Source organism: Gymnoscopelus braueri, assembly GCF_963280865.1.
Source record: "Gymnoscopelus braueri genome assembly, chromosome: 3".
Lineage (NCBI taxonomy): Eukaryota > Metazoa > Chordata > Actinopteri > Myctophiformes > Myctophidae > Gymnoscopelus > Gymnoscopelus braueri.
This window is the reverse complement of record NC_137612.1, coordinates 36,153,654-36,168,867: the sequence shown is the minus strand read 5'-3', so window position 1 is coordinate 36,168,867 and position 15,214 is coordinate 36,153,654. Positions and strand designations below refer to the sequence as shown.

At 39.6% G+C, this 15,214-nt stretch overlaps 1 protein-coding gene across 2 annotated transcripts; it reads right to left on the bottom strand.

The window, feature by feature from the left end:
• Positions 1 to 15: 15 nt before the first annotated feature.
• On the bottom strand, positions 16 to 15,214 carry tespa1 (thymocyte expressed, positive selection associated 1). 2 transcript variants are annotated; one of them, XM_080423765.1, is made up of 12 exons: positions 14,966 to 15,214; positions 12,697 to 12,859; positions 11,671 to 11,713; positions 10,184 to 10,224; positions 9,313 to 9,354; positions 7,819 to 7,858; positions 6,554 to 6,613; positions 6,004 to 6,099; positions 2,763 to 2,971; positions 1,103 to 2,367; positions 632 to 719; positions 16 to 332 (listed from the first exon to the last, which is right to left on the bottom strand). In XM_080423765.1, the coding sequence occupies exons 2-12, from the start codon at positions 12,830 to 12,832 to the stop codon at positions 241 to 243; spliced, it is 2,112 nt and encodes a 703-aa protein (XP_080279891.1). In that variant the 5' UTR covers positions 12,833 to 12,859; positions 14,966 to 15,214; the 3' UTR covers positions 16 to 240. The 2 variants fall into 2 exon arrangements, with proteins under 2 accessions (XP_080279891.1, XP_080279892.1); XM_080423766.1 differs by having other exon boundaries at positions 12,697 to 12,856.

Below are 15,214 nucleotides of genomic sequence, written 5' to 3'. Positions count from 1 at the left end.
AACAATTCCTCCCTTTTGATTTACAATTTATTAAAATAAATAGGTTTTTGAACCACAATAATTGTCATCAAGGCACAGCCTTTAAACAGCTTAACAATATGTCCAATGTACAATATCAAAGCATCAAGTTCAATTTAATTGCACAATGCAACAGGTGAAAATTGACTTATTTTCTTGGATCCTTATCCACACCTTAACCTTTCAGTATGTCGGATCTCCAATCCCTTGAACTATTTTCTGTCAACTGCCAAGACTGTCTGAGGGAGGACTGATGTCTTCGTCTGCATAGCCACTGCTGTCTGACTGCACACTGTCGCCCCGTACCACCAAACCTACACATGGAGACAAATACACATTCAGTCAGCACCAGCCTACAATGATACCCAGTGTAAAGCCTGATTTCTAGGTAGTTGCTTGCAGATGCTGCACATCGAAAATAGACGATAAACAATCTCTGTGAGCTTGTACATCTGCCATTTTCGGTGTAGGACACCTACATGGAAAAGAAGTATAGATAAAAGCTAATACACCTGCAGGCTGACCTGAATGCACAATTCAAGCGATTGCTTCTGAGCTGCTATTGTACACGCAAAGGCGATGGGAACACATTCTCATAATCAACACTCTTCACCTTTGCATTCTCGTCTCGTGGCCAACAGTAAGGTTGTTGCTCTTGTCATCTCTGATTGTCCTATGTCGTCTTCTCCTGCACTGTACACCTATTGAGAAACGTGGATTTAGATCATTAGAGCACTCATTCCATGCAGTAAATTAGGGGAACATGGGAGGGGTTAATTACGAATTGGGGATATTATAGAGGAAGGAAAAAAATATATATGCAGGAAAAATACTCTTGTTAAGCACTGAAACCCTACCTCCTTGTATGTGAAATAATGAAAATAGCCAGTCCACCGAAATCCTATACTTCCTTGTATCATGTCAAATACCGAAAATAGCCAGTTTACAAGCTCACAATGACGTGTTGTGAACTTGCAGATCTGCTATTTTTGACACACTGTACATTCGCCTATTTTTGCATAATGTTCGCTTATTATGACATGTGCAGAATAGGGACACTAGGATTCATGTGGTTCTTCCTTACCTCTTCCAGCTCAAAGGAATTTGCTTGTCTGAGGTTGCTGGAAATATGTTCCAGGGTTTGATGTTTAAGTGGACTGAGGTACTGTCTTTTCCCATGGGCAGGTGACTGCTCACTGATCTGCACAGGTGGATTAGCTCCAGGGGTGGAGCAACTGTGAATGGAATGGAGTGTGTTTGAGGAACAGGAAGTGACATTATCACTCTCCCAGCCAGTCACTGTGATGTGACACAGGCATTGTCTGCTTTTAGGGTCCAGGTGAGGAAGTGATGTGGCGGAGTCCAAATGTCCTGCTTGCCTTGGTAAACTTGAGCAGCAGTCCTCTTCAGCTTTAGATGTGCTAGTTAAGACTTCAGGAGTTTCGCTCCCTAACTGACCCCCAGAACATGTTGCATCAACGCTAATGTCTATTTGGGAGGAGATAGGAGGCTCAGCACTGTCCATCTTCTCTTGACAGGAATAGGCTGTCTGTTGTACACTCTCGACAATCCGTGGGCTTATTACATCATAGGCAACCTTGGTGACAGGGTCAGAGTCAGCTGGCCTTGGGCTTTCATCACAAACCAATGTCGACATCAGGCCGAGATCCAGCTCTGTCTGACTCTGACTCAAAACACACCACTGATCTGTTCTTGTCACTGTTTGCCCTGATAAAGATGATGATTGAGATGTCTTTAAGCTGGCACTCCTGCCACTTTCAAGGCCTGTTGGTTCAACTCCGTTCTCATCAGCCTCGCTGATATCTGGTTGTTTTCGAAACGCTGTCTCCGTGTGACACACTGCATCGCTATGCTGGAATGTGCTTATGTTCGCTTCAGGCAGCTGCCTTTGCATCTCCTGTGCTCTGCTGCAGGTTTTGTCACTGTCCACCACTTGACCAATATCCACAGTTGTGTTAATCCCATTACTTTCTCCCAAATCCAGTTTCTTGGCGGCCCCTTGGCCTGTTGTCTTGGCAGTTTCCAGAACTATCCCCACAACATCTGGGAGGCTTGACCTCTTTCTGGGTGAGGGCTGTGGAGAGGTTGAATCTGATCCACGAGGAGAGCCTGTGTAGAGGCACATCTTGGAGACTGTGTCCTTCAGCCTCTCCACGGGAGAACGTGGATCACTGCGAACGCTGCTCCTGAAGCGTCCAATCTTCTCAGTGGGAGAGAAGGTGAACTCTGGCGGGGCCAGTTTCTGAAGAGGGGTCCTGGACACGTGCGAGTAGAGGGAGTAGAATGCATTGGCCATGGCAGTCAGCACTTCCACCTGTCTGAAACGACCTGTGAAGGACCAAAAAGATCAAGAAGTAGTACAGCTGAAAAGGTTCAGTTGGCATGGAAAAGGAGGGAGAGGGAGTATTTACTTGTCCCCGGGGGAAGGGGTAATTACTTTTCTGTATTTGCCCAGCAGGTGGCTACTCAGGTGGCTCAGATAAGCGCACAGAGGGGAAGAGTTTAAAACCTTAAGCCCTACTTCAGCTATTCAAAAATAACTGATCTACAAGCTCAACAATGTTGTGAGCTTGTAAATCTGCTATTTTTGAAAGATTTTGAAAAATATTCCCTTATGGGGGTCCCTGGCACAAAATCGTTTCAAATAGGGGTCCTTGGTGTAATACAGTATGTATCAATTTGGGGGTTCTGGACATTAAAATGTTTGAGAATCACTTTCTTACTGGCAAGAGAGAGGCTCGGGTCCTCGTCCCGTATGCGCTGTAGCTGGGACTGCAGGAAGAGGCGGAAGTTGATGCCCCGTAGCTGGGAGTTGAAGGTAAAGAAGCGGGTGGGGATACGAGCGGTGACCCGCGGCTCATCGCAGCCGAAACCCAGCTGGTACAGTGTCTCCTCAGGATCCTCCGCACACATCTGCAGGACCTCTGACACACTGACGTGGGACAAAGGGAGACTGTTCAGTTGAAAGCATTCGAGAGGAGTGTGATGGGAATTCTTAGCCGTACCAAGAAGTGTTCATAGACAGAGGAAGAACCACCGCATGTCATGGATTAATCTGCGTCTTTTATTAGGAACTCGTCACACATAGAGAAGGCGTACCAGCCAAAGGATCCCCCTCAACACACATCATCAATGGAGATTCCAAGCTTGTATAAACTACAGCCTTTCCCTTCCTGGAAAGTTAGCGCGCTGAAATAGAAGCCATTGTTCTGGCATTATTAGGTAGGGAAAGTTAGCCACATTTTTGACCAATCTGCAAAATAAATGCTTACCAATAGCTTTCTTCACAAATGTGTTCATAAAGCTGTCTACTAACGCCTCTCATTTTGTTCCAACCCAACTCCCATGGGAAACTTCATGGGAGCCAATCAAAGTTGGGGTACCCGGAAGAATTTACAATTGGCCAATATGAACTGGTGGGATGTCTACTTATGGGTTTTTAGGGGTCCTGAATCCATTCCAACCATTAGTTTTTAGTGAAAAATGACTCCTGGTCATAAAATCGGCCACGCCTACTTTTCAAGGGGGCCTATCTATCAAATTGTGGTGGCCCTAATTGTCACTAATTTATCTTTGTTGAGTGGTATATTTTGAAATGTTCTTAGAAAGTCAAATAAATATATAAAAATGTTCTACCGTTGTGTTTAGTTTGCATAATTTTCATAATTATCCTGCCTTGAAGTGACTATGAAAACTTTCCCTTGAAAGAGTAGGAGGGCTTTCTTGGCGAGATAGACATCTTTGATGCTGTTTGACAGGAACTGTTTTGCTAATACTTTCCCGAATAGTGTGTCGTCTTCAACATGGTAAGTAGTTAGATGCTTGCCACTCTGGAATCTCTTCCGTGTGGCCTCCTTGGCGAGATAGACAGTCAGCTCATTTTTTATCCTGTTTGACAGAAACTGTTTTGCTGAAACTTTCCGCTAATGGTGAGTCGTCTTTCAAATGGCAAGTTGTTGGAGGCTTGCCACCCTGTAATCCTGTGGCCTCCTGGCAAGATAGACATTTAGCTCATCTTTGATCCTGTTTGACAGGAACTGTTTTGCTGATACCTTCCCCAATGATGTGTCGTCTTCCACAGGTAAGTAATTGGAGGCTTGCCACACTGGAATCTCTTCCGTGTGGCCTCCTACAGTAGAGATGGGAGATTGAAGAGCTGATCTTGTCTGTGCATAGCACAGTCACTCACTGTGAAGAGGGCACGTACATGGGCGGTGAACTTGTGCTGGCCAATAGCTTCTTTCAGATTGATCTCTGACCATCCTTCAATTCACACCTGGTCAGCCAGTTTCAGCTAATTTATCATTACTAATGCCAATTATGCTAATGACAAAGGGTTGCATGTTTTAGTTATGGCAAGGTTATAATGTTTGGACATGTAAACATAGAATTAGAATCTATGCGAGTCTGAGTGATTTTTTTCGTATCTTTTCATTGTTTATGCAAATTATGCTAATGAGGAGAGGTTGCACGAATGCACCATGGTAATAGATTAATTTCTGGACATCGCAAACATGGTCTTAGACTCTTGAATTGCCTTTCTAAATTAATTAGAAGCAAAATTAGCGATTTCCAGTTTGGGGCCAATAATTAGCTAATTATGCAAATTACGCAAACTAACTTGACTTTCTAAGAACCCCAAGACTCAAAATATATCACTCAACAAAGATAAATAAGTGACAATTACGGCCATCACAATTTGATGGATAGGCCCCCTGAAAAGTAGGTGTGGCCGATTTTATGGCCAGGAGTAATTTTTTTACTAAAAACTAATGGTTGGAATGGATTCAGGACCCCCAAAAACCCATAATTAGACATTCCACCAGTTCATATTGGCCAATTTAAAAAAAAACTTAACCTACGGATACCCAAAGTTTGATTGGCTCCCGCGAAGTTTCCCATGGGAGTTGGGTTGGAACAAATTGAGCGGTGTTAGTAGACACTAGCCTGGTAAACCCTCCCTCCGGAAATCTCATTTCCATTTGATTTCAGGAGTGAAATCAAATGGAAATGAGATTTCCGGAGGGAGGGTTTACCAGGCTAAGTAGACACCTTTATGAACACATTTGTGATGAAAGCTATTGGTAAGCATTTCTTTTGCAGATAGGTCAAACATTTGGCTAACTTTCCCTAACTGTATTACAAAATGTAAAAAAAAAAAGTTGACATTTCCAAACCATTGATAGGCAGGTAGGCAGGTTTCTAAACTGCTCAAAGCCCTCCTGTCCTCTGAGACACATAGTGAGTAGACAGAAATGGTGGAATCTCAAGAAAAGACAACACTTATCACAATATTGATATCCCAAATCCCAGATTATATCTAGTCTGATATCACAATATTGATATAATATCAATATATTGCCCAGCCATTACTGTCTGGGTTACTTATTAATGGCATGAAAAAGTAGAAGGTCCACATCCATACACAGCAGCAGGTGCAAAACAGATGAAAGACTAGAAAAAGTGCCCTCCTCTGAGCACAGATCCAGACCAGGTCCCTACCCAGGGTCCACAACGTTTGGAAGGCAGTCATTGACAATTGGAATGGAACCTGTAAAATCTGACCCATACATCTTGATCACATGATAATGGGTAGGCTACAGATAATATGTACCTATTTGTGTGAGTTTTGGACGGAATTTGTAGGAGTAGTAGCCAAAAGTGTATTTTGAAGAAAACGTGAAATTGCTGAAAATGTAGTCTATGTAATAATCAAAGTAATCCATGGAAAAAACGCAAGGAATCCATGGAAAAAACATATTTTGTTAATAATTAACATCTTTGGGAGCAGTATAGCAGTATGCAGATCCTAAAATGGTTTACTTTATAACAGGGGTTCCGAAACTTTCCAGGTCGAAACCCAAAAGATACATTTGGAGTCTCCCGGGACCCAAATGGGAATCACTGCTTTATAATAGCAACAACAGAAACACTATGCTACACTCTCTTATGTTGAGGCTTTACCTTGAGGTAGTTTTACTGGTGGATGAAGAGAGGAAACTGGAAGCCATGCTGTGGCCCAGGTTCAATGACGGCAGGCTGAGTTTCTGGTGAGGGGTACTGCAAAAGACACATCACGTGGGGGTCCATTAATTCTATAACACTGCGTTATTCAAAAAGTTTGTATGTTCTATTCTCTCTATGATTTTAGTTAGTTTTGTAAACCCACAATACAGTGAGTTTCAGTTAGCTTGTAGATTGTCTATTTTTGCAGAAAGATATTGGAAGATTTCATATCCACCCAAAACACAATAGGCTCATGTATGAAATATTGACAAAAACTAGAACTAAGGAAAATTTCTCTATGATTTTAGTTTAGTTTAGTTTTGTAAACACAATACAGTTTCAGTGAGTTACAGTTATTTTGTGTAAATCCTTGTCTTTATTTCTATTTCAGTTACCTAAAATTATTTTTGTTTTACATTTTAATTCCAGTTTGAGTTATTTCATTAGTTTTAATAACCTATTATAACCTTGCGACGAAGTATAAATCAGAATTGATAGTTTCACTGACCTGGTCTGGACCCCGCTACTGTTTCGTGACTTGGCCGGAGGAGGCAGCAGCAGTGGAAGGCTTCATGGTCAAAACGGCATAGGAAGAGGGAGGAAACAAAAACACAGTGATCTCAACAATGCATGACCAGTGGTTCCCAAACATTTTGATGGGTCACAAGTAAATAGTATCCTTTTTTCCCTGTTTCCTTTTTTGTTTTAGTTTTTTAAGCAATCACAATTTCTTTGAAATAAAAAAGGTCAACAATTTTTGGGTCATACATACAAGAGACATACAATTGCTCTTTTGGGTCTTGAGCTAAAAGGTTTGGGAACTCCTGTGATGTAGATTCATATAGAGCCTTGTTAGCAGTATTTACACAATCAATTCAGGAAGTCAGGTTTCTTCAAAGTCTAGAGCTAGAAACATGTCATTATGATCAAGGATGCTCTTTCATTAAAAAAAGAAATAATAATAATACATATATTTATTTTTTTCCCCCGTTTTTCACACAGAACCAGGAGATAACGCGATCCAAAGATTTACTGCTCCATTCACTTCCTGGTTAAAATATTAGGGAAATATTCTGAATCTCTGCTCCTGTGTTTTACTATGTATTTTTGAGTGAAACGTGCTATTTTCAACTGGGTATAACAAGCGAACGGGAATCACGATGACATTTTTTCACAGAAGCATAGTGAAACCCTCCGTGATTAGCAACCATCAGGGGATCGATCATACTGGTCAAATATTCTGTGACTACTTGAAAAGGTAAGAAAATTGCAAAATCCTGGCAGTCTGGGCTTTTTGGGCTTTTTTTTGTTTGCCAGTGAATGAGTTTTAACATCACTGAATGTGAGATGAGGTTCTTTTTCGGGTGATAGTAATCATGATTACAGAGTGTTTGTTTAGAAACAGGGGTCTCCCCGACTCTCCAGTTGTTTAGTAAATAGGAAATACATGTTCAGGTCAGGACACACATTTTATCCAATTAAAACAGAGAACTCTATTGCATCCATTTATACATTTAAATGTAATAGTGTTCCAGTTCCAATTTTGTCTGCTCTTTTTTTTCTTTTTCTTGTTTTCATTACTTCCGATTTCACTTTTTTATTCTGTATCCTGTATGAGTTCTCTCTCCTGATTGGAGACCCCTGAATATTGAACAACATTCTAGCTATGATTACTATCACAATTTAGATCTATTTAACACCTATATTAACATAATAAATATTTTATTCAATTTTTATTATTGATGACGTGTAGCAAAAATGATCACAACTCACCTCTCCTCTGGCATAAACTCTCCCACATTGAGTACAGAAGCTGTAAAACATAAATCAGAGTTTTATTAGTTTTATTAATCTGTTTTTTCCCCCTTTCATATTACGTGCTATGTGTGCGCATGCACACATGGGTATATGCACATGTGTGTGTGCAGTTCATGAATCTGTAAGCTGCAGGTTTGTGGGTGTTTTGCATGGCTGTGCATGTTTTATTTTGCAGATTGCGCACTGAGAATAGCCGATCTGCTATTTTGGGCTAGAATTGCCCTATTAACAACTTTAACCTTGATTTCCCTACTTTGGTATTGTAAGTATTGATGTTTGAAAATGTTTCATTAATTCTTCGCTAATAGTCGATCTACAAGCTCACAAAGGGGATGGACAAGGATTAAAAAAATAATCATTTAAAGAAATTGGCGCACATTTATGAAAAACGTTCATCTGAACATTCAGTCAGACACTCAGCTTTGCTTTGTATCGCCTGTATAGTCTGTGAGAGAGCAACTGTATGATGATAGAGAGAATGAGTGATTGGATCAGGAAGTTTACCATTGGTCCACTGAAAGTACAAAGGGTGTATTGTTCTCTATAAATGTGTATGGTATAAGGGTGTATAGGTATAATTACATTTCATATGCACATCAAAGTTTCTATATGCGTATGCATCTTCCTGTTAGGAGCATGCTTATGCATACTGTATGCATAAATGAATACTGTATCAACAAATGTGTCCAGCAACACATTTGCACAGAAAGTGGTAAATGTGATGAGAAAGTACTTTGAACATGCATGTAGCCTGTCTTTCTCTCACATATTGTACACACACACACACACACACACACACACACACACACACACACACACACACACACACACACACACACACACACACACACACACACACACACACACACACACACACACACACACACACACACACACACACACACAGCAAGATCAAAGCATAAGAACAACAAAAACATTCATATCTAGGAGAGAGAAACATACCCAAAACATCTATGATGCACACCTCATTTTCCTACAAGATCGTTTCCTGCTTTGATATAGTTTCCTGTGTGTGTGTGTGTGTGTGTGTGTGTGTGTGTGTGTGTGTGTGTGTGTGTGTGCATGCACTGGTCGTACGTAGAGCAGGGATTCCCAAACGTGTCCATGCCAAGGACCCCAACTACCCATCTGACTGGGCACTACCTGATGCAAAATGGCTTTTTTTATTTATTTATTTATTTTTACCAAAAATATCAGATCTACAAGCTCACGATGTGTTGTGATGTGACTCGTGAACTTGTACAGCTGCTATTTTCACAAATATTTCACATGCCCAAAATTCTCCATGTTGAAAGTGTTTAAACTGGCACAATAATTAAAAATGTTTTAATATATTGATTTTCTTTTTCCTTTTTCGCCTCCTTTCCAGTTGACCCCCATGGTGGACCCCACTTATAAAACCTGTGTGTTGCAAGGTGTCCTACTCACCATCAGCACCAAGACTCAGGTCATCTTCAAAGCTGTTGTTGGCTGTCAGCATAGAAGAAAACATCATATTCAAACTCAAAATACTCTGGATATGGTACCACTGTGTTTTATTTAGTACATGGTGATTCAGTACAAGGCTTGTTGTCAGCCTATAGGCTCTCAGTTCAGACCCAGAAACACATTATGACACCTTCATTATGTGTTTCTGCTGGTTTAAAATAAGCCCCGCTTATCAAGTGAAGCTATGGGAAACTGAACCGGTAACGGAAGCGGGTTAGCGGACTACTGTTATGCGCAGAGCCAAAAATAAATTATGTTTGGAGGGTAGGGTTGTAATCATAAAAAACATAGGGTTGTAATCGTTTTTTGGCTAATAAAGTAGGGTTCTTAATAATTACATATTCTTCTTCCCCATTTGATTTCCTAAAGGATGCCTAAGATTACTAACTTTGGGTCAAAGTAAAAATCTGTATCCCAGAGTTATGTTATATTTCCTTTTTGACATCCTCCCAGTACCCAGCAGATTTGGATGATATCTCCTTGGTGGCCACAACCTCTTCAACATAATCCTGAAGTATTGACTGGAGTGCTGAAATGACCTTCCAGTCAAACTCTATCCAATTTAGGAGTTTATGACCAGGCAAGCACGTTTCATCCCATTCATTTTCAGAAATTGCTTGCCTTGTTGTAACTCTCTCTAGAATTTTGAAATTATTCCTTTCTTCGACTTTTTTCACTTCCAAATGAAAAGTTGTTCCATATTAAAAGGTTCACTTCCTTTCCCATTCTTAATTTTTCTGAGTTGTAGAAATGTTATGATCCTGGGATGGTGTGTTAAATAAGTTGCTGCTATTTTTTAGTTCAGGCTTACCAGCAGTCAGGTGACTATAGTTCTCTGAGCATGCCTCCAACCTATGAGAGATATGTAAAACAAAAATAAGCTACTGTATGTAGTATATAGTAGGCTATTCACACAGTTATTCAAAACAACAAAACAGTGCGATTAAACAGTAATGTTTGTGACAATCTCACTCTATGATCTATTTCCTAATCAGCACTTGAGGCCTGTGAACTTCCTCTTGTGGAAATGGTCTTGGGCATGTAGTGAGAGCAACATGAATGTCAGCTTTGACACAAAAAATGACATATGATATCTATGTCTATCTATTCTGGAGAACAATGCTTGTACTACAAAACAGAGAGGAGGCTGTAAAAAGTAGATTTATAAATAGTTATTAAGTTATTATATCTCTTGTACATTTGTTAGCCTGTACAGTGGCAGAAGAAAAACATTGATGTTGCTTAAGAAAATGGCTTGAGTACCATCTAGACAGCCAACATAACCTTGGCAGTGTTCCAGAAAGTAGTTATTTTCTTCACATTTGGCTCCGTCATCAGCATTAAACCATTATTGTTCAAAAGCGAAAATTAGAGACAATGCTATAGCTACATGCTATAGCAAGTTTCACACTACTGAATACACGGAATAGTATTGTTTCATAATTGTTTTTCTTGTCCACGTTTTGACAGTGATACGATGGAATCAAATGTGAAAAAACTTCTGTGGCATCCTTTAACTTAACCAGTTGAACTCTTGCCTCCCTATTCTGAGGCAAACAGTTTGGTCTAGACTCAGAGGGATAAAATTAGTGGGCTTAATATAGAGCCCTGAGGGACCCCGTCAACTAAGTATATGGCGTTAAAGTGGTTAAAGGGATATTTCACTTTCAAAAAAACTTTTGGTTATTTTATCGTCTTTTTTATTGTATTTTTTATTGTATTTTTTTTTTTTTTTTCCCCAAATTTTTTTTTTAAATGAAAATGTAATGAAATGAAATGAAAAAAGTAATTGAAAAAACACGGCCCCCTCACGTATTAGGGGGCGGTATGAGTCACCAGAACCAAGGACGGGTGTTTTTGATGAAACTAACATGGTTAAAATGGAGTTTGAAGTTACAATGGGTTTGTATAGGAAGGGGGCGTGTTTGATAAAATTAATATCAAATATCTAAATACTGAATCGAGCAACTTAAAAACTGTCTGGGGGGTTCACAAAAGCCTGAGTAGACTATAAAATGACCAAAAGTTTTTTTGAAAGTGAAATATTCCTTTAAGCTGTCTAAATTTGTCTGTCTTAAGACACAACACAAATTTGTTGCCAGTAAAATGCCTAAACTTGTTTGTTTTTCCTTCCTGGAGTACACCTGACATCAGAGTTTCCGTTCTCTCGGAGCAGCTGTTTGTCAGGCCACATTCCACCCACTGACACTGACCTTAACCCTGTGTAAGAATGTCACAGAGTCATTTCTCGAAAATCGTCATCTTGATAAACCAAAACTGTACAGAGTGCAGACTCACCCACAGTGTAAGAGCCAGTTCTCAATCTTTCCTGTGCAGCATCCTGTGGAAACCATATAAAATAGACAGTGAGAAACATGCAGAAAATAAGCACACCCACACGATATTTATAGAATATAAAGTATATATACTGTAGTATATACAGTATACAGTATATCAAAATGGACCTTTACTGATCCATTTTTTGTTTAACACTCTCAGAGTTAAATTGCACTGCAAAATTAAATTTTGCAGTGCATCATCTCCGTTCAGTCTACTGATGTGTATGTATCTGCCACGGAAACAAGTGTGATCGGGTCCATCAGCAACGTATCTTATCTATTCATTATTCTATGGGCCAAAAGTATTGAAACCCTGCAAGACTTTTCAAAGGAGGATAATTGCTTATTAGACACACAGCATTGTAGGCTAGACAATTTCAGACATATAGCACAATGCTACAATGACTTCCATCAACAGTAGCCTAGGTGTTTACGTTTTTTGGTTGTTGTTTTTTACACAAATATATAAATATATTATATTGTATATCGTATACCCCGGTGAAATGTTGAAATGAAAAACGAAATACTGCAAGCCTAATGTACAGTGTATGTCAGGAAGGATGATACTGAGGATAGTATTCCTACACCAAGAGAACATTTTCTTCCAATTTAACTATGAACCATGAACCCTAGCGTCCCTATTGTTATAACAGGCGAAGATTCTGCAAAAATAGGCGTACTTGTTCTGAAAATATGTGACAATTTTGTCTGCGAAAATAGCCGATCTGCAAACTTACAATGAGCTTGTACATTAGCTACTTTTGCTATACAGTACGTCATATGACAAAGTATATAGGGTTTAAGGACTTAGGAAATAAGAATGGGAAGGCAACACATTATTTGCCTTCCCTATTCCTTTACAAATTCACAGCTGATGGGGGACACACCAAAAGGACCTTAAATAAACAACTCCCTGCACATAGAGTACCAGGCGTTAGACAGTTACTGATCCAAGTTCTCTACAAACTCCTTTGTTTGAACTGACCATCTGCAAAAACATCATCGTCAGCAATGAAGGCCTGGGAGGTAGAAGGGAGGTCAGATGGGTCCTCCAGGGTAAGCCATTGTCTGCTGCTCTGTATCCAGGCTGTACGCCTCACTGTGGAAGAGGGGCTCTCCATCTGCTTGCCTCACAGATTGTTTGCCTGCTGACAATCCAAAGAGAATCGTTTAGTGGAACATAGTCTATACCTTAGGGCTGGGCAATGTATCGATAATATTATATCGAAATTGTGATATGAGACTAGATACCATTTGGGATTTTTGCATATCGTAATATCATAATATGGCAAGAGTGTTGTCTTTTCCTGGTTTTAATCACTTAAGACTTATTTTACACTTTCAAAAATGTCCACGCTCACAATACGTCGTATCGCGACGCATTGTGAGCTTGTAGATCAACTGTTTTTGCAATAAAAAATATGTTTAAAAAAGTAAATTGATATTATTGTCACAATACTACAATACTATCGTAATATCAATACAAGACATTTGGTTTAAAATATTGTGATATTTGATTTTGTCTATATTGGCCAGCCCTAGACGATCTTCTGTTCCCTTAGCGTGACGTAGGTTGTTGATATACAAGTACACCCCCTCGACATGACCCAATCCAAACCTTGATGCTGAGTTCCAAGCAGGGAGGCATTGAGTATCATTGTTATAGTTGTTGTTGGTATAACTCAACCGGGGACTGCATGAACCCCGACCTCCCGATCTCAGGGCAGACACTCTAACAACAAGGCCGCTGAGCTTGTTGCCATCCTTACTATCCCTTCAACTAAATGTAAACCTTGATTACACATATAGCATATACTGTATACTATAGAGATAGACTGATAAAACCTGGGAAATCAGCATGTCTAGAACTGAATGTATAATATCTACCCAGTAACCACAAACATACATTGTTAAAGTCTACATGCGCACAGAATACAATAACCTCCAGTTTGACATGCATTTTAGGCCCATGGTCCCCCATTTGATGAGATGTGTATCTCAGGGACCCCAATGGAACAAGAACATTTTAGTCCTGAATTCCTTTTAGTCTCACGTAGCCATGACTACGCGAGACTATAATTCCTTTACTGTCTAGCAAATTCAACTTTAATTTCAACTTTGTGAAGTTACATGTATGTGCTGTACTGTAGGTATAGAGATAACAGTGAAACTTTGATAAAAATGGCCATTATTGCACGTTTTCTAGTTGTATTTACTATGGTGAGGATGATGAGCTACAATATATGTACCAATCATTTTGATAATTTTTCTGGGGAGCCCCTAGAACTGGGGCCACACCCCATGTTGATATATATATATAGCACTGAGCGCACTGGCCAATACAAACTAATACGTGAGTCAGTGTGCTCCCGGTGCACATTTCTGAGCGCACCCTCTGTAACTTTCCTGTCCTGCGTGGGATTTGAACCCAGGTCCCCAGTGAAAGTGCTGGCATTTTACCACTGAGCTACTAGAGCCCACCTGCTTGCTCAGGGGATATTTTATTTTGACCTTCAGGCAGTACCACTTGTCAACCAGTAGTGGTCAACGCACACCGTACGCATAAAAAAACACATGAATTTCATCACATGCACCATCTTTTGAGAATGTAATGGAAGTCAAATAGCTAATAAAAAAGCAAATAGCAGATATAGGCGGGAAAAAACAAATATTGAAAAAGTTCAAAGAGTCCCAAAGTCTCTGAAAATCTTTGCACGTGTGAATTACACATCATTTATTTGCCACTGCCAGTGGTGTAAACTAAAGCACAATTTTGAGGTATTTTACTGGAGTATTTTCAATTTTCTATACTTTTAATTCTACTCCACTACATCTTAGAGGCACATATTGTCCAATATAATTATGTGAACATTTTTAGTTACTAGTTACTTATAGATTTTGTTTATTATTACAGAACATAGATTAACCACTTCATCCCTAAATACACTTTGGCTATTTGAAAATATCCGATCTACAAGCTCACACACGCTATTTTTCTATGAATTTTTAAAACATGTGAAAATGGGACATTCTACACATAATGAATACTTTTTACTTTTGGTACTTTAGTATATTTTGATGCCAAAACGTTTGTACTTTTACTCAATTGAATTTTAAATAACAGACTTTTACTTGTAACAGAGTATTTTGGCAATGTTGTATTGATACTTTTACTTAAGTAAAACATTTGAGTACTTTTTATTGAGTGAAAGAACTAAACAGTAGAGAGAAATGCATACCCTTAACATACATACCTCTCAGGTTTCGATCTGTGGTGTTCTTGTCGTTTCCTGTTCTCAGATTGTGCTCAGTTATCTAACGCAACTCATGTTTTCTCCCGAAAATTGTTGTGTTCACTGATGAATTAATACAAATAAAAAAACACCCATCCATCCATGATCCATCCATCCACGTCCCACCGCAGTCTGTTTGGCGTCTGGGACGATGGGTGATGCTGCGTGGGTAGAACTGGGTAAAGCCTCGGATTAAAACAGCGTATAGGA

Bases quoted from the DNA above. Each gene is read 5' to 3' on its own strand.
- tespa1 (XM_080423765.1), bottom strand. From the start codon at position 12,832: ATGGAGAGCCCCTCTTCCACAGTGAGGCGTACAGCCTGGATACAGAGC. The intron at 11,714-12,696 runs GTCAGTTCAAAC...TGGTTTCCACAG, and splicing joins CGATGATGTTTTTGCAGATG to GATGCTGCACAGGAAAGATT. The intron at 6,614-7,818 runs GTGAGTTGTGAT...TTGACCATGAAG, and splicing joins GAGTTTATGCCAGAGGAGAG to CCTTCCACTGCTGCTGCCTC.